Genomic DNA, 20,005 nt, shown 5'->3' with positions numbered 1-20,005 from the left:
GTACCGCTGCGTCAACGCAACCAACAAAACTCACTCGGAAGACGTAGACAGGATGGGCGGTAGGTATGGTAGCTTCTTCAATTTGATGATCAAATCATACACTGAAGGCTGAAGCATCTGGGACACAGCGTTCGCAATCAGCACCGCTATCTGAAATAGAACAGAACGCTGGCCTTAACACGGCGCAAGGTGATGTGCAAACACATCGCTATCGAAGTGTACTTTTGTTACCGTGCGTTTATGATGGCACCCCCCATCATTCACTTGTCAGATAATGGACACTATAGGAGAAGCGCGGCCAAAATTACTTAAAAAGTCCCTCAAGCATTGTTGCTCGCATACGATCGTCCAAAAAGATAACCTCCCCCGAGGACATTCAGGAAGTGTTCAGCGCAATCAGTAGCGTTTATAATACTGCGAATTTCTTACCCCTTGATGCTTGCCCATGCTCAGCTACGTTCTTGCTCACTCAAGCGTTGCGCGCCTGCACCAAACGTAGATAAGCGCGCTGCCACCTTGTCGCGGCACTGCATGGCGCAAAAAGCTGAACACAATGAGCTCCCTTTGTCACTTTCTCTGCGTTCAGTGTCAGTTGAACTCGTCCTTAGCGCGCACTTCCCTTACAACTGTGCCGCAGCCATGCGCAGCGGGAGTGGAGCGGAACCTCTTACCCACAACGCCGGCACTCAGTGCCACAAAGGTCAGGACGACCTTATGTAGTGCGCTTACACAGTGATCTTCATTGTCGACTGTCAGCTCACACAAGTGCGTATAGTTGGGTAATATAGCAGGTGAAACAGGTCATCGGGACAATGCACGTGCTTCGACCACAGCACGCGTTTACTTTTAACAGTTACAACGTGCCTCACGGGCCCGATTAACGATGTCACCCAACTGCGGAGCAGGAAACGTATGCAAACTGACCATGACGGGGAGGATGTGCGACATCTGTCCCGTCATCTCGAACGCGATGACAGCGGTCGATATGGTACGTGTGGCGGCACCGGCCATGGCTGCGGCGCCTGTAAGGGTGAAGAGAACGAGACAGCGTCAAAGCCGAGACTGGTCTAGACAGCTAGGTCAGACGAAGCACCAGTTAACGGTGGGACGGCGAGGCAAATACAACAATCGCTTTGAAATATATACCACTGATTTGTGAGTAGGACCTTTTGTAAAGCCCTCGTAAACATTGTAAAAAGTATCCGTAAAGTGCGCATTCATTCATTAAATTTGTCCGCTTTAAATGCTCTAACGGATGCAGTTTACAGAACTGAGATATCTGTTTTTGGTGCACAGGTACGGATTTCAAAACTTCGTGCTTCATTTATGTTTTTGTTAATCTCACTATTTCTCAGCGATGTTTGTCAAAAACATCAAGGCCCTAAATAGAAATTCTGCTTCCCATACAGTCACTATAATCGAAATTACTCTCTCAAATGCAACAAAGTTTACTCAAATCGGTCCTGTTGTTAACTGATAAAAGCATTTCTGTGTTTTACAAGCATTTCAATAGGCGACATCGGAGTTGGCCCCGACCTAAAGGCTTCTACTCCAGCGACATACCCACGAAACAGCGCAAGCGAAACCGCAAGGTATACACTGCGCTTTGCTACGCTATCTTCCCGAACGCCAAGCGCTCAGCCAAGCTTTCTGCCATGGGTGACGGTGACACGGTGACGCTTACCTGCGACAGCATAGCCGCCAGGGATGACCTTGTTGATGTTGTCGCCCATGCGTATACCTTCCGGAAAAAGGACAGCCATCGTTTCGCCAACGAGCCTGCCGAAGGCGGCGCCTGAAAAAGTCCGTTGAGCGGGCGCCATTTTATGAGTCGACGGCATAGAACGACGAGCGTGTACGACGAAAAGATGCCGTCCTCAACGTATCGAGCCAAATATTTTCGTAACACATAACGCACGGGCACACCAGTAAGATATAGCAGGGACTACAAATGATACAGACTGAAATATGAAGCGAGATTATACACGGCACACCGGCTGCGACATGAACGAAATACGCACGCTAAAGCGATAAGGTTGCGTGATATAGTATACACACGTTAGTGGTGTCCGCAAAGGAAACCCAGACGCACTGGCCTTGCCTGCCAGCGACGCCGAAAGCAGCCATATTCTGTTTTGAGAACTCGCAAGCACTTTCTGCCAAATTCTTCATGTCTATACACTATGCCGCAGCTCGGTCATTCCTTCACGTACACTGCTCGCAAGTACACACCGAGGCACCCCTTCCACAATCGTCATGGCCGATTTGTATACTCCAGCTTATAGCAAGTCCCGCTCCAATATTTCTTTCTTTTCGTTTTAGGCAACAGATCCCGCCACGTGCAGGCGCATGCAAGGCAGCCGTGCTCACCCATCTTGAAGACGGGTATGAAGAGGCCCAGCGGCACGGGTATGGTGGCGGCCAACGCGGTCATCCACAGGTTCATGAAGATGAACAGGCTGAGCGTGAGGAAGACGCGGCCCTTGGTGGTGCCCCAGTGGTTGACCACCATGTGCTCGTCCACGCCCAGGTCGCTCGAGGTCCACGTGAAATTCGTGAACAGGTCGTGCACCGCCTCGTGCGTCGTCAGCTGTGCAAGCACGCGCAATCATCTGTATATACACAGAAGCTCTTGAACAAAAGCGAGTATAATACAGCAGCACGACCAGGCAGAGGCGCACACATACAACGTGCACTAGAGCGGGTTACGAAATGTTTACTTCGTATACCGTCAAACTATAGGTATTTATATACAGGCGACGTACAAATTCACATTCGAAACGAAATTTCTTCTCACGGATACTGACACTGGCATGGCTCACACATGCATAGCAGTTTCCAGAAAGTGAGCTGCGTCGACTATCTGTCGTTCTGGTTTTATTGCGATAGCACTTATATGGACACTACAGACGAATTTCCTGCATCAGCGTCGCCGTGATGTTCCGCATAAAGTCCAAGTGCGATAACATCGCGGACGCACGCCGTATGCTGTAGGTACGAGGGAAAGCTTGCGAGGGTGAGTCGAGAAGGATGATAGCTCGGTGCAGCGGCGTCTCCTCGCGCGCGCAAACGGGTGGGGAGAAGCAGATGTGCGCACATGTCTGCTTCGACTCCGGCCATGGCTGCCCATGGCGCGGTCGCGCGCGTCCTATCTTGGAGGTAATCTGCGGTGGGTTCGAAGACTAACCCGCCCGAGATAACTGATGGCTTCGTGTGCGCTGTGCTCTCGCGTGCCTCGTTCGCGTTGATGCGAGAAGCTGCACTAAGTGGAATTCGCTCATCGCGCGAGCGTTCTGACAGCGAATGTCCGCGGTCATCGAGTGAGATGTGTTAATTGCACTGTGCAAGCCTGTGCGCGACAGACTTCGTGCTTGTTAATTTTATTAGTAAGCGAACATTTACAGCATTTTTACAGCTGATAAAGCTATTAAGTATAGCTGTCTAATAATTTGCTATATCAATCGATGATTCGCCTTTCGGGCGAAATATCATGGGCAGAGATGAGCAGAGATGGCTGGAGCCTTCATGTGCGCTGCCTTTTCGTGAACATAGTGCTGAAGGTCGTGTAATGTCAAATTTCGGAGACGCGTTCAAGCGAGACAGCACGATACGTTCACTTCCCTCTATTTGCGCTCTTTATCACGCCAGCGTTGTGAAGAGTGTTCGTGGTCATCGAGTAAGATCTGTTCATGTTTGCCAGTGCGCGCGTAACCCCATGCTTGCCTAATTAATTAGTGAGTGAGCGTTGACTGCAATTAAGACGGTCATAAAACTACGAACCTTATTTCATGCAGTTGTCTAATATTTTGCTATCGCTAGCAATGCTTCGCGGTTCGGGCGAAACTGCGACTTTTCACTTTTTGCATTCCGCTTCAATCGGAGATTAGCTTATATACCTGCTTTTACAGTACATTGCAATGCTCGACGCCCACATCGGAATGCGACCGCCGCGACCGGGATCGAACCCGCGACCTCAAGCTAAGCATCACAACGCCATGTGGCCACTGGGCTACCGTGGTAGGTAACAAAGAGTAAAGAAAACAAATGTAAGAAAATCACTGCCACAATGTAATTTCTCCTGTAGGTTGAAACGCTGATGAGTTTGACAACTGACAGCCGCTAGTAATGCATAAGTTTCCAATTTTGGTTTTCACAAAGGTGTTATGGTACGCTTTTATTTACTTTAATTTCCCCAAAAACAAAAGCCACTCGTATCGCTAAAACAACAGGATGGCCCCCAAGAAAGTGTTGGGCGACCCTGAACTTTGACTTGGGTGTCATTTCGCGGCATTCGCACATCGGCGTTGTTCTTTGAGTTAAACGAGCGAGCGCCTTTCCCCCGGCACGATATGCGGGCGAGAAGGAAGCGCAGCGCGCGCCACCTGGCGAGGCGCAGCCCCCTAGCAAGCGGCGCACGAAGCGCACCTTACGCGCCCTCTCCACTGCTGACGTCAGAGCATTTAACGAGCGCGCGCGCGCGCAGCTTTTGCGAGCAAGCGAGCGAGCGGGTGAGCGCCGATAGAGAAGCGAGAGAGGATGGAGTGACGTCGCATTCGCTCCGATAGGCAAATACTCAGTCTATGCCAGGCAACTGTTTTCCTTTAATTAGCCGCTTAACCATCATCATGCCACCTTGTGTGTGACGTCATTACTTCCGCTTTCTACTTCCGGGTTTCCAGGAATTTCGCCAAAATCGTGCTCACGTATAGCGAGTCTCTAAAGTTTACAATTCTCTGCTTTGGTGTGCGGTAATCAGTGATTCCTAACTAAATGTAATTATTTCAGACACTTCAGTAACTCAACTTAATAATTGTAACTGAAGTTATGTTCTGATATCATATCCATAACTAAAACCCACTAACTTTGTACTGCACTATTTTTTCAATTTTTTTCTGATTTATTTTGAATTTCGTTCCCGGTCGTCTCAGGAGGTGAACTGGTAGTGCTGCGCAAGAAACAAGAGTGTGACTCGGTGCTCATCGCACTAAAGAGAAAAGAAAAGATGAAGCTGCAATAAACGAAGAGTGCGGCAGTGAGCGTAAATTTTAACGCCCCCAGGTATATTTTTGCCATGTGCAGGAGGCGCGCTGCCGGTTGGCTGTAGACAGCCCGGCTTTGGCGCACGAGTTGCCATATATAGGCGATGTCCTCAAGTCCCTTGTCACACGCACAGAATTCTGCAGCCACACTTTATCGACCGAGCTATATACGCCGGCGCCGGGCTGCCTTCGGTAGTCGCCAGGCTGGGAAACGAAGGCGCGCCTCAGCACCGCAAACGCCCCCATAACTCAAAAACAGCGCCGTCGTCTTCGCTGTGGTGCAGGTTGCTCAAGCGCACACGTTCCGCGCGAAAACCAACACCGTGTGTGCACTCAGCCAAATTCCATCGAACCAACACTCGCTTCGTTTAATCGATGTGACCGCGTCGAGTCGCAAGTCGAGCTGACCCACATCGGCGCGACCGCGTTTATCTACATCTTGCCAAGCGTGCTGGGCGAGTCAACCCACCTCTTGCAGGCGGGTTGACCGAGTTCGCTTAGACGCTAACTCAGCCTTACCCGATGATAGGTTTACAGCCCAACAAGCCCAATCGACCCGACTTTGTCGCATTCATGTAAACGCTGGGACTGTTAAGAATTTTTGAGCTATACTTTTGCCACGTAGTACGTGTGTACAGATGTTAAGCATTTTGCGACCAGTGCACCTTCCTGTCAGCAGCGCTTTACGTGAGCTTAGACGGCAGAAGCGCAACAGGTTTTTGCTAGATAGTGCGATATTAAAGGACCTCAAAGATGTAGAAGTGTTTTTCTACAAGGGGGTCGTAGCAGAAATGGCCAATAACCTGGCAGGTGAGCAACGAATATCACGCCACTTTCACTCCATATACGACGACGCTCGCATCGAGCCCCACGATCCTCCCTATAGTGCTGGAATGAGCGAGCCTTTCAAAGTTTTATTCGATGTTCTTAGAATGATAGATTATGTGTCCCGCTACTTGCGCAACTTTCCAGACCCTTCCGCCAACTGCATCCCTGCGGAGCACGCCAAACAGCGGCCGCGGGGAGTTATATCCTCCATACATATGCAGCTGGGGTCAACCCGCGTACGCAAGCGGATGCGTTATATATATATAAGCCCGCTCTCGCTAACCGGTTGGATCCGGTGGGCGCAAGCGCTGTCTGGAGCCCGCCGCTCCCGCGCTTTAGACAAGAGCGCGAGGGGGGTGTACGGTATAGTTATTCGGTCGCCGTCACCACTATACCCGCAACCAAGCTGCAGGGCGCAAAGACATCTCACAGGATATGTCCTATATATAGCGCAACATCAGGAAGAAGCGAAATCGAATGACAGTCACTTGGGCGTTCGCCAAAAGTATACAATGAAGCTCGAATTGCACTTCGGTATACCTCGGTCAGTATTAAAGGGTGTGCTGAGTGTACTGGGAGGGACCTAAGAAACACTGGACTGCCTCCAAGAGAAACAATTTTCATTTAGGCCAGAAAGCACTTATATGTTCCTTCAATATAGTTTCTAACGGAATCAATAAACATGGCCAACCTTTTCTCCCACTGTTCTAAGCAACTTCGGACCTTCTCAGGCTTAATATGCCGTTGAGTGGCCCCTGCGAAGTTGTCTTCACCTAGTGCACGTGGTAAACCTCCTTCTTTTATAGAAATTTCTGTTTCCTAAAGAAACAACGACAACAATATAATCACGGAGAATTCGGCCTCATGAACAGAGTGCGCAGGGAACGCCGGCCCATCCCTGAAAGGCTAAATACATAGCCAAATCAGTGAGAGTTGCGGCGCGTTCGTGATGGAGAAACCAATCACTTGCATTCCACAATCTTTCAGGTTTCAATCCTCGAACATGACACATTGTCTCTTAACCGCATTCATAACGTCAAGTAAAATTTTTAACTGACAGGAGGAACAAATTCCCGCTGAACAGCGTCACAAATGCCAAATAGGAAGAAAAAGATAAACTAGGATCATCTTCACAAAAGCGCACTTGTTGCTTTTTTGTGTTGTTGTTGTTGTTGTCTTGGCGAAGAAGACGTCTTCAACTGGCTGGAAACTTGCTTTGTTTAGGGGTCATACCCTGTGGGGATGCGCGACTCTCACGCGTCCCCTGATATGTTGTTTTCTTGCATAGCTCCCGTCTCCTGTAATCCGGCTTCGCCGCGTGGCTTTACTGCGGCAGTCGGTACGCTTGCAGGGTAGTACGAGAGAAGTACGAGAGATGGCGCGAGTGTTGCTCTGCTAACGCCGCCTTACGGCGGGCTTACTTGGGCGCAAAAAGGAGAAGGCTCTTCCTCGCGAAGCCTACTCCGGAATGGACGAACATGATCGGTCGAACGCGCCATCGTTCGCGTGACCGCACTCGCGAACGACCAGGCGTTGGTGTCGAGCATGGGGCGAACATATTCGCTCGTTATCCGGTCCCGGTGAGTCGGACTTCCGCGATTTGTCGCGCGCCCATCTAGCATATTTTGTGGATAACAACTCGGCTAGCAGGCAATAGTCTATGAAATGTGCAATAAATGCCCTTGTGATTGTGTGCACCACTGTGTTGTCGTTCCTTTGTCCCAAGAGCACGGGTGAGAACCCCACAATCCATACATCAGCTTTCGTCACCCGTGATGACCTTCGAAAAAAGGTATTTCGTTATTGTCGATGCGATTTTTCAAATCTTGGCGCAGAATCGAACAAATGTTCTTTTCGCTTTGCTTTTTTTCTTTTTTGTCCTTTGTGCCTCATGCTTAATTCTACACTCAAATTCCACTCCTTGGTTTTTCGATCTCGTATCGTACGACAGGTTGAAGGTCGGCCGAAACGAGGATGGCCTTTAACGCGCACTTCTTGGAAGCGATCAAGCCATTCAAAGGTTCGCGTACGGCGCAGTGCCTCCACCATAAACGCCTTTCGAAGCATTTCAAGTGTTTCTTTGGTCGTTTTTGCTAGAAGGAATAAAAATGTCAAAGCGATTCACTGTCCATTGCCGATAGATGTCACGATTTTGCAAGAGCAGCGCAACAACAGTTGGAACAACTATCACCACAAACCCGTAAGACATTTTACGGTGATGTCGGCTTGGTTACTGACTTGTGTAGCGTCCACCTACGCCCACCTGGTGGGACAACACGGCAATAGAAAACTCGGCACGCAGGCTTCTTCACACAGCTGGAACGCTGACATTAAAGCGCCAGTGGCCCAGAACTCAAAAGGGGGTACCAAGCAACGAAGAAAAACGTTCGTGTGTGCAGCTCCCTTTCGATCGCAGCATGCAGGTAAATGCCACGCACCAGAAGAAAGCAACTTAAAATTGGAAACAAATTGTATTGAAAACTGTCTTAAGCAAATCGTCCCTTCAAATTCTAAATATAATGTATTGAAAACTCTCTTTAAAACAAAAAATGCAAATTTAATTTGGCATTGTATCAACGAATGTCACGAGATTGTAAATGCAAAAGGGATGCCAGTAAAGTCAACAGGAAGTTGGTAAAATTTATAAATAATGTTAATAGGCATTTTTGTGAGAGAGCTGCACTCTCCCACCACAATAACTACGCCAGAAGGTATGGGCAGCTGCTGTTGGCCTACATTAAACACGTAAACTAGCCCAGACAGCTGGACTAAGTGAGGTCATAGCGGTGGATTCACATGGATCAAAAATACCACTACCGAATACCCAGCTGGAGTACGACAGCGACGACTTGCACTAAGAATCCCGCCCGTATGTGCGACTTCCTTTCTGTACACGTCAACCCCCCCCCCCCCCTTCCCCGTCCTCTCTCTTCAACCGTTATTAGAGCGCAGCTCAAGCGCCCGTTCCTGTGGCGAGCGTCGGCGTAACCGAGCGCACGAGCACAGCGACGAATGAAAGCACGAACGCGGAGCGCAGCGGGGGTGAAAGACGCGAGCAGGAAAGCGGAGGAGGGTGCAGTGTAACCGTGAGGCGGAAAGGTGAGGACGTAGTGCGGCGATGATGGCTACGAGATGGCGCTAGAGTAGCGCGCGTCGTCTGGGAGGTCTGTCTGCGGTGGATGCTGTGAACCGCGCTTACGCGTCACCACGCGCTGCCTCTCGCGATCTCCCGATTAACGAGGCGGTCGCGCCACACTTCGCTCTGTTTTCAACCTGCCGCAAGATACAGGTGATCCGCGCCAGCCAATATATCGCGAAATGAAAACACGTATAGAGCTGCGCTCAAATATCGCATTTGGAAGTATCGTCGGTGATTTTTTTTTTTTTCATTCCGCGCTGCATTACCACTCTTAATTCAAAACACATATATTGCGTGGAGTCTCACCTCTGCAGCCATGAATTGACCGAGGCCCTCGGGAAACGTGGCCGATGATATGAATACAGTAATAATCAGCGGGTATAGAAACCGGCTGAAAAAGAAAACGAAACCACCCGTTATATTTTAGGTTACATTCACCTAAAGAAGGAAGGAAGGAAGGAAGGAAGGAAGAAGGTTACGCGCATATGTGCTTCGCAGAAATAAGCACGAGTATGTCATGATAGAGTGTATAAAAGCGCGACTGAACCAGGACGTAGAACGAAACACATACATAGACAGCGCTTCGCTTTCAACTATAGATTTTATTTTCGCACGCATCGATGTATATATACCGTACGAGCGGAAACAAACGTAACAGGAAAAAGAACATTCAGTGGTGCATATCGATGAACCGTACACTTGCGCAAGGCATGGTGAAAACATATACTGCAATGGTTACATAGATAAACCAAAGAACCGTATCTCCTTTTCAGATAGCGACACTGAAGGCTTACTCACGCACCTTTCCTGTAATTTTGCAATTTCGCAGGCTTCCACAATTTCCCGCAGGATGACGAGGGAGATTGTGGAAGCCTACGAAATTGCAAAATTACAGGAAGGTGCGTGAGCAAGCCTTCAGTGTCGCTATCTGAAAAGGAGATACGGTTCCTCGGTTTATCTTTCTATCCATTGCAGTATATGTTTTCACCATGCCTTGCACAAATGTACGGTTCATCGATATGCACCACTGAATGTTTTTTTGCTTTAGTTTTTTCTTACTGCGAAGGTAAACGGCTTCGCTGTAAGAAAGTACTGGCTGACTTCAATTCTGCAATCATAACATGCCACTAAAATCGTTATTATAAAAAGCTAATAAGTAAAATGTTATTCATTGAAATTATGCGCGCAAAGCAACCCGATAGTGCCACTTTTCCTTCAACTGTACGAGTTTCTACGTCGCATGACCTCCGAGATCGTACGGCACGAGTCTCCGAGGGCATTACCGCGTTGACGGAACGTTTGCATTTGACGTGAGCACTGTCGCCATGATGGAGTAATAAGGAAATTTAGTAGTTAAGCATCGTTAACGGTCACGCGCACAAAATATAAAGTTCGGTTTGTGCACTCGAATAGTGCCACTGACGCAAATCCGTACATATTGCGTATACATGCGACCTACTTGTGTCCTCGATAATTAGGAACTGCCTGCTACTGGCACGCTAAACGGCTGAGTCGTAATTTGGGCCCGTTTTCAAGAAAAGATTGCGCGAAAGCAGCTGGCCAATCGTAAACAGCGCTAGCGATATCGAAAATCTTTGTGAATTCTGCCCCTGATCTTCTTATTTCCGTTATATCACACGCAGAGCAGTCGAAGCTGCTGTGATATCACGTGCAAGTCACGTAGAATAAATAGCTCGATCGCTTACGTATATATATACTCAACGCCTGCGTTCTGACATCGTTGTATATTACAAGAGGCAAATAATTGAGGATCACCATTAACTATCGCTTTCGTACAGCAACAACTGGCTCACTCTAACAACACAACGAGACGGTGAGGTCAGGCTGAGCGCGAGTACAATACGTACTTCCTCTGCAGGAAAGCGCTCATGCGCTTGTGTTTTCGGTTGAACAGCACCACCCTCTTGTGCATGTAGACGAACGTGGCGCCCAGCACTCCACAGGCGGCCCTGAAAAGACCACATCATTGGGCAAAAGTAATGACAACCAATGAACAAACTTCGGGAGAACAACGCCATCGGGAGGCGCTAAATTGATGCGCTGATGGGTGGTCAAGACTTACCCCATCACAGCGTAAACGACTAGTTCGATGAGATCAAAGGGAAAGTCCATTCGGAAGTTTGTCCTGAATACTGCCGTTATAGTATCTGAAAGGTAAAAAAAAAAAGGGAACACTAACTTCGTGGTGATGTGTGCTACGATCAATTTGGCAGTTAACCATAACCAAGTTATTATCGTTATAGCAAGGTTGCATCGTCGTTAAACTACGGTGAAGATTTTTGCTTTATGCACTGTGACAGGTTTGTCAGGCAAGAAAAGTATAAGGTACTCTCTGCTACCGCGTCATTTGTGCCAGAAAAAAAAAAAAGCTTTGACATGATTCGACATTTCAACTAGTCTTCACGTACTCGCAATAAGTGACCACGAAACTCCCCCACAAACTGCTCCGTAGCGAATTTCACTACCTGCTCGCAAGCGGAACACCTATACATGACGCGTGGAGTCGTTTCTATCACGATATTCCTCAAATGTAAACATGTAGTGCGGTTGGTAGAGCATTCAACAGCGAAGCGCTCACGTTAGTCAGGCTGTTCAAATAAAAGAAATATATAAAAAAATATGTCCAAGATACGCTTCTAAGACCTACGGTCCTCGGTATAGTCAGCGGCCTGGCGATCGAGCATCGTAGGTTTTAAGATAGTATCTTGCACGGCGAGTCTTGTCTTCATTTTTTCTCTCCTTTTTTCCTTTTGAACAGCTTGGCTAACGCTGGCTGGAGCACCCTATATAGGCCATAAACTGGGGTTGAAGCGAACCTTAATTTATACTCGAATCTTGAGCGGAATAGTTAGCGAACCAGGTTTCTGCAAATATTCAGCTTTTTTTGTTTTTTCCATAAATGCGAACGGACATTATACTGTTCCGAATCCGCCTCAACAAGCAGTTCAGTATTCAGAAATTCTGAAGCATTTGATGCGAACTTATGTCACAAGTCAAATTTTTATACTGCCATTGGTTTTGGTTTCGTAGACACGGTGTCGTCGACACAACTCACAACCCACACGAGACGCAAAAATCCCAAGAAAAGCCAAGCACGGTTCGCGTGCCTGAATATAGTATTAACTCTTAATTATGATCACGGTACAGCTATAGATCGGTTCTTTGGTGCCCCACGTCATGGACCTGCACGTATACCGTTGCTTTTGAGTTGTTAATGCGGTTCGGATATACATACACACATATATATTGCTGCGTTATCTGAAACTGGGGTCCTACGTCAAGCAACTTGGCTGGTAGAGATTAAGGGCCACCGATCCAATTTAAAAGCTTGTCCATTCACCAAAGAAATCGAACTGCAAGATCGATTACGCGAGAGAGCCGCCTGCGCGGCAGCTACAGCTCATTCACCGTTCACTGGCGTTCGAAAATGTCATAAAGCCGTTTCCCGCTCTGCACACCTTACAGCGGAAACTACATATTTCGCGACCGCAGAGTGCAGCGCCGCCTTGTTGACATCGACGAAGGGACAAGGCTCACGAAGTGTTACCCGCATTTTCCAGCTGTCAAACAAAATGCGCGTATGACAACGCACTGCGCTCGGCACGACGGCATACGAAGCTAACAAAGAAAATAAGACGCAGCGAGAAACGGCTCGGTTTTTCCGCTACGCTCCCCCGCTACAGTGCGCACGGCCGGTTTTACAAGCACTCACCGCGCTGCAGGGTCGCCGTCACGCACAGCCAGATACGAGCTGCTGACGCGAGAACGCATGCGAGTACGTCACGCTCGGCAAAGGTCGCAGTGGGTGAATTCATTCGGATGCATACCACAGCACGCAACAGCGGGCACATTGTGAGGCTAACAACTGTGATGCTGTGTTATATATATGTGTATTCTCAACCACGCAAGAGCGCGTGGCGCGATCGAGCTTGCTTATGGTCTCGGATGCATCCGGCTACGAAAGAGGCAGGCGGGTGTGGGTCCTCCCTGTGGCGCATGCGCGCAGAATCTACGCTGCTACTGTCGGTAATTGGAACTAAAAAGCTCCTTCCATCTCTTCCAATGCTTTCGTCGTTTCCAATGCAATCACGTGGTTCCCACGGTACACGTGAGTCATCAGGCGCACGCTTGTTTCACGAAGCTGTCAGCCGCCAAGGGCTCTTGAACTGCTAGGAACGGTTCTGCAATCAAGAAACTTTAAAATCCGATGCACGATGTGTGCTCCTGCTTTCAGACGACACATGCACAGGCACACGCTGCCGTAATGCTCGTGTTCTGCGGTGTGTTTCGTTAATTGACCGTTCGTTTCTCAACTGCGTTCTGGAAAAAAAAAAAACAGTTATTACGAACTACCAACAAGTCCGCTCCGATGTCCTTCTGGCATAGAGCGCACGTTGATCGCTTCAGAAGCCACCCGCCCTATGCCGCAACGCCTGAGTGACTTAAATGGATAATAATAAAAAAAAAACAGTTAAGTTTCTTCCAATTTGCACACCTGAAATTGCGAGCGCGGGAGTTGCCTATTCAGCTATTCAGAACAGACGTATCGAGCGAGCCGCACCGACAACTCGTTTGCTCAGGCGCGGACGCGAAATGTTTCGTTACGAAAAAAAAAAAAAAATCTCCCCTTCGCAACAGGCGAGTGTACGCTACACTCGGGTCGCACTGCCACGCGGTTCAGACGAACGTTGTTGCACGTGTTACGCAGTTTTTCGCCCACGTGGCATGCCGACTATGTGGAAAGCTAAATTTTTGCCATCTGGGGCTCTTCGCTGTGCACTCGAAGATTAATACACGAACATTTCTGCATTACACTCCCACGGGAAATGTGGGTGCCGGAGCCGGGAATCCAACCTGCCACCTCGTAACACCGGTAGCGAAACGCCGTAGCAAACCGGTCACAGCGGCGGTTCTGCAAAACTTGTCCCGGACCTAGCTTTTCTGATACAAACAAAACAACGGGTTCACAGGAATACGAGAGACTTGAAGGGATAACCAGTGTGACCGATAGAGGGAGAAGCCTCAGCCCAAGGCCGACGTTTAAGACTTCAATTAAATTCTGGCGTTTTACGTGCCAAAACCCCGATCTGATTACGAGGCACGGCGTAGTGAACAGAAGTCCGAATAAATTCTGACCTCCTAAGGCTCTTTAACGTGCACGTGAATCGCAGTACACCACCAGCGTTTTTCTGCCTTTTGCCCCCATCTAAATGCAGCTGCAGCGGCCGGGATCGAATCCGTGACTTTGTGCTCAGGCTTGTGCTTGAACTACTGGCCTTGTGCAACGCCATAGCCACTCAGCTGAGCTACCGCGTCAAAAAGACAACGGGCAGACAAGTTTTCCTTTGTCGAAACACTTGCTCCAAACTGAGTTTTCCCTTTAGCAGGAAAAAAAAAAAGCGCGACGGAGAAAAATAATCTTGAAAAAAAAAATGAACATCCGGTTGTTATTCGGCGACGTTTTCTGTCCTTTACTCAAGTCCTGCGCAATGCGTTTTCTTTTTTCTTTTTTTTCCTGCTGCTAGTAGTGGAAGCAACAAGCCCACCAAATGCGTATAGGCTTGCAAGGCTTTCCCTTGTTCGACGACCGTTTCTCCCTCCCGACACAGCACGCGCGGATAGAAGCAGTGATATGCGCACCTTGCTCCTTGAGCCAGACTCCAAGCAGTTGCCAGACGAGGGCGCCGCAGGCGGCGGCGAAGAACCCGCGCCAGTAGTTGCGCACCGCGAAGAACACCGAGGTTACCTCGATGCTAAACAGCACTCCTGCAAGGTTGGTTATCATTTTCTTTTCTTTTTTTCTCGAGAAAACGTCAAAGAAAGAGTGGACTAGAAGCAAAAGGAGAACACAGAGATGGTAAACCTTTTTAAATTAAGGAGGAAATAAGCATTCTTTGTCAAAAGCCCAGCAAAACTGAGAACGTTCGCCTTCCGCGTGACAGAAGTGTCGCGTATGTGATTCGCACCGTACGTCACGAACTTCTGGACTGAAAACTTTTCGCAAATGAAAGCACGCCAGGAGACAACAGAAGGGAAACATTTTAGATGAATGTACAGTAGAGTACTAGTTGACCTGAGCCTCATCTTATTAGGCATTAACCTTTTCTTGTTTTCTTTTTTTTAAACATCATTTCGCTATGGGCTGACTCACCCGTAACCTGAAGTCCTTGACAGCTAGCGCTACGTCGGTCATATAGTGTATCACCACAGGAACAAGAACTCACTCCTGTTATAAGAACGAAAAGTTATTTTTATTGAGCACAGCTCAAGTGCCTCACGTCATATCGATGACGACTGTAGTATCGTAGAAATACTTTCTATGTTCACTTTTTGATTCAATAAAAAACAAAAAAAAAGAAGAAAAACAACACATCATCGTTTAACAATACTCTGATCGCTGCAAGTAACTCGAGACAATGCTTAACAGCTGAAAACACATAAAGTCATCTAGGAACCAGCTACAGATAAGCCACCGGTAGAGGCAACACCACAAGCCAAGCGAGAATTTCAGTGAATGATGCGATACACTGCAGTGCGCAAGCAAGACCCGAAATATATATACTACAGATTCGTGAAATCACCGCACAGTGACGCATAGGTAGATACGGCCCCGTGATTTACTCCGCCATCAAAAGTGTGTGGGTCAATCGTTACTGTGGTTTACAGCTGCCTGCTGGCCGCGCTGTTGCTGCCATGTTGTAACGCTCTCAATATGCATACGCTATGGAAAGTGAGATGCGCTGAGCGTGCCATAGAGGTCCCACAGCACGGTCCAGCGTGCGGCAGCCATTTTCGGTAGCGAAGTGGCTTAGGATCATTCAAAAAGGTCGGAGCCGTGGCTGTGGACACGCCAAGCACCTAAGTTTGGCGCCGATTGCTTTGTATTAGTGTATACGTGTGCTAAATTAAGCGCCCAGAACAGAATTAAGATTATCGGTTTCGGCCAGCAACGTAAAAAAACTGTCGGGGGCAATGAAGCGAAGTCAAGAGCGAAGAGAACAGCGTCGCCAATAAAGGCAAGCCACAAGCAAGCTCGCAGCATGGCGGACGTCTTTGTGTCAAAGAGGGATCAACTCACTGAATGGTTTAGAAAAAAAAGAGCGAGAGAGAGAGAGAGAGAACATATAAACAACACAAAAGAAAGAAAGCAGACAGCAAGGCAGGGAGAGCGAGGCGGAACTTCAGTTATGAACCTTGACGTGAATGAAGATCGGCGCGAAAAGACAAGGACTAGGAAGACAGGTAACGACTAAAAGAGAAACCCTGGTTAACTATAGGATTAGTGGTATTGGCACATCTCGTCGCCTGTATGGTTGAGTGCGTCCTTTCATGCCAGAGTTCATTCGCGTCAAAGTGCAGGACTAACGAGTCTGAGCTAGCTGCTCGTTTAATTCAAGTTACGAAGTTGCGCTTGAAATTGCGATCATCTGTTGTGACCAACTTTTGGAAGCCATAGGCGCCGCATGCGGAACCTATCAGCGAACCGCAGACAAACGCAGACTTCTCTGGCGTTCGCGCTGGCGCAGAGTTTTGCGGGTGCCTGTTAGGTTATTCTTTTTTCCCATAAAATGGAGGTGCAACCATCGGTGCATACCCGGTGCCATGACTTCCAAACTTTGGCCACACCATTGATCCAATTCGTAGAACGTGAGGACTCTGGAAAATTCCTCAACTTGGGCCGTATTCTCGACCGACCGCTTTCGGATATGTCTCACTTTCTGTGCGCGTCGTTTGGCTATGCCAGCTAAAGATGGTAGATGGTTGTTGTTTAACTGCAGACAGATGAGAAAGTAGCCAGAAGACGGCGTTTACGGTGGAAGGTATGGGACGCCTTCTGCCAGTGTTTCCAAATGTAGGGATGCACGTTCTTAAACGTATGAATATTTTGACATTTTCGTTCCGCAGGGGCACTCTGCCACCTTCACTGCACTGCGTAGGGATTTGTACAACCTTTGGCATTATCCACAATCCGCACGTACACTCGGCGCTATCTTCTGACAAATCGTATTATTGCCGTTTCACTTGTAGGTGCGCTTGTGCACCTCTAAGTGACTATGGGACTATATATGTATACGGCACTCTTAAATTCTTCGTGAAATCTCAAACTTGCGTCGCAAGCTTTGCGCAGTTACACGGCCGAGGCTTGAGACGAGCCAAATATTACTATGGGTGGCGAAGTTCGTCTTTGAGACGTGTTTTATCAGGCATTTCCGTCGGTAACATCTCAATGATGTCTCTCGGTGTGCCAACAGAGACGAGGAAATGACCTTGGCGCTCAGTGCGCCATGAATTCTTTGCAGTTCTCGTTGTGTTTTCTTGTCTGTATTGTGTTCAGTTGCTCATTCTGTTACATATGTATACGTTGCTCCGTGCGGAGACTGGCGTATAGGAATATCTCGGGACTTGCTTAAGAGGAAGCTTTAGCTCTGGGGCTTTAGATCAGGGAGAAAAAGTTTTTCTCGTCAACCCCTGCACTAAATTTGACGAGGCTTCTTGCATTTAAAAGAAAGAAGTTAAAATCTAGTGACTGCTTGTAGCGAAATTTTTATTTAGCCCGTCAAACATTTAATTATTGTTGTTGAAAATCGCAAATTTGTAGGAAACGAAACAATCAAGATTACAACTCTGCAACTTAGCAATAAAAAGTGATATCACAATTCTGTAATTTGCGTCTAATAGTACATCTAAAGCGGACTCAAAATTGATGTATTATATATGGTTCTCAAGAAAACCAGTAATATGCGAGTAGAGCTTTCGCAAAACTCTTGCAAACAATGTGGAATATTCACATCAGATATACATTGATATACCAAATTTGTCGGCTTTGGATGCTGTAACGCATGCAATTCACAGAACTGCGATAACTGTTCTCGGTGCGGAGCTACGAATGTGTAAACTTCATGCTTCTGTATTTTTAAAGCTTACCAATTTCTAAAAATTCCTTTTAAATATTCAGGCCTTAAATCGAAATTCTACTTCCAATAGCCATTAGAATTTAACTTTGCCTCTCGAATGCAATGAAATTTATTTAAATCGGCCCAGTGGTTATTTTAGAGAAAGTTTCTGCGTTTTACATTTATTTGAATAGACGGCATCGGAGTTCGGCCCGAGATAAAGCTTCCTCTTAAGAGGAAGCTTTAGCTCGAGTGCTCCTATCTAAATACATGTAAAAGGAGAATTCGTTTTTCTCGGCAACCACTGCACCAAATTTGACGAGGTTTGTTGCATTTAAAAGACAAACTTAAAATCTAGTGACTGTTGGTTTCGAATTTTCGAGTTAGGTCGTCAATTTTTTATTAAAAATTGGCAAAAATCGAAAATTTTCATAAAACGAAACTATCAAGTTTACAACTTTGTAACTCAACCACTAAAAATGATAATACAATTCTGTGAATTGCATCTAATAGTACATCTAAAGCGGACAAAATTGATATGTCACACATGAATATACAAAAATTTAATCATATGGAAATACAAATTTTGCAAAACCGTTGTAACCAACGTAACAAATTCACATAAGATGTAAAATGACATATTGAATTTGTCCGCTTTGAATGATCTAATGGATGCCGTTGACAGAACCGCGATATGAACTCTTGATGCAGAGCTATGAATTTGTAAACTTCGTGCTTCTATTTTTTTTCAAACGGTCAAATACTTGAAAATCGTTAAGAAAATTCGAGCTTCCTCTTAAGAGGAAGCTTTAGCTCGGGCCCAACTCCGACGCGGCCTATTCAAATACATGTAAAAACGCAAAAACGTTTTTCTGAAATAACCCCTGGACCGATTTTAATGAAATTTGTTGCATTCGAGAGAGAAAGTTAAATTCTAGTGACTGTTGGAAGCGGAATTTTGATTTAGGGCTTGAATTTTGTTAAAAGGATTTTCAAAAATTCAGACGTTTGAAATAAATAGAAGCACGAAGTTTACAAGCTAATAGCTCTGCATCAAGAACAGATATCGCGATTCTGTAAACGGCATCCATTAGACCATTCAAAGCGGACAAATTTGATACGTCAGTTTACATCTTACGTTATTTTGTTACGTTGTTTACGAAGGTTCTGCAAAAGTTGTAATTACACATTACTCCATTTTTTGAGGTTCATGTGTAACATATCAATTTTGTCCGCTTTAGATGTGCTATCAGGTACAATTCACAGAATTGCGATATCATTTTTTCTTGCTCAGTTACGGAGTTGTAAACTTGATAGTTTCGTTTTCTGAAAATTTGCGATTTTTGCCAAATTTTTATAAAAATTTGACGACCGAAATCGAAAATTCGAAACCAACAGTCACTAGATTTTAAGCTTTTCTTTTAAATGCAGCAAACCCCGTCAAATTTGGTGCAGTGGTTGCCGAGAAAAACGAATTCCCCTTTTACATGTATTTAGATAGGAGCACCCGAGCTAAAGCTTCCTCTTACGGAGATGTAGAAAATTTTCGAGACTATAGACGACCGCTTGAGAGTGAACATTCATCTTCGCGGGTGCGTACACAATGGCTCCTATTATTTTTCCCTCCAGCTTATATTTCTTCCTCCCTTTCCTTTTACCCCCGTGTGGAGTGGCCAAACAGACAAGGCCTTGGTTAACCCCCTTCTTGCACTTCCTTCCCTCTCTCAGGTGCGTAGAGATACTAATGAGGAATGGTTTGTAACACTGCGCCCCATCAGCGGTCGTTTCTTCTTTCTTAAAGTTCATTTTAACGTCACGCAGTTTCCGCTTGAGTGCTTGCATTGACAAGGCGTCCGTAGCTCCAGCGAAACACGAGGCTGCACGTACGTCGCCTCATGTGCAAGCGAACGTTAACTCCGAAAACGATCGATCAAGAACATGGCCCCTGGAGTGACTTAGAGTGAACTCCGAGATGCGCTCGACCAACGTCGGAGTGCCGTACCGCCCAGCGGAGCTGCGAAGGTGCAGGCGACGCCCACGGCGCAGGCTGCGGCGAGCATCTCGCTCGTCCGGGACTCGTTCTG

The 20,005-nt window shown here is 47.1% G+C and overlaps 1 protein-coding gene across 3 annotated transcripts in view; it reads right to left on the bottom strand.

Moving 5' to 3' along the window:
* The window catches only part of ClC-a (chloride channel protein 2), a 125,100-nt gene that overhangs the window by 16,953 nt on the left and 88,142 nt on the right, over nt 1–20,005 (bottom strand). For all 3 annotated transcript variants that reach the window (XM_050189451.3, XM_072286391.1, XM_055077240.2), the window contains 9 exons: nt 19,924–20,002; nt 14,668–14,793; nt 11,090–11,174; nt 10,875–10,976; nt 9,313–9,397; nt 2,371–2,590; nt 1,685–1,795; nt 925–1,022; nt 35–150 (listed from right to left, as the gene is read on the bottom strand). In XM_050189451.3, the coding sequence (XP_050045408.3) occupies nt 35–150; nt 925–1,022; nt 1,685–1,795; nt 2,371–2,590; nt 9,313–9,397; nt 10,875–10,976; nt 11,090–11,174; nt 14,668–14,793; nt 19,924–20,002 (1,022 nt within the window). The remainder of the gene's footprint in view (nt 1–34; nt 151–924; nt 1,023–1,684; nt 1,796–2,370; nt 2,591–9,312; nt 9,398–10,874; nt 10,977–11,089; nt 11,175–14,667; nt 14,794–19,923; nt 20,003–20,005) is intronic.

The sequence above is a fragment of the Dermacentor andersoni genome, chromosome 2 (assembly GCF_023375885.2).
Source record: "Dermacentor andersoni chromosome 2, qqDerAnde1_hic_scaffold, whole genome shotgun sequence".
NCBI classification, from domain to species: Eukaryota; Metazoa; Arthropoda; class Arachnida; order Ixodida; family Ixodidae; genus Dermacentor; species Dermacentor andersoni.
This window is presented reverse-complemented; position numbering and strand designations above follow the sequence as displayed.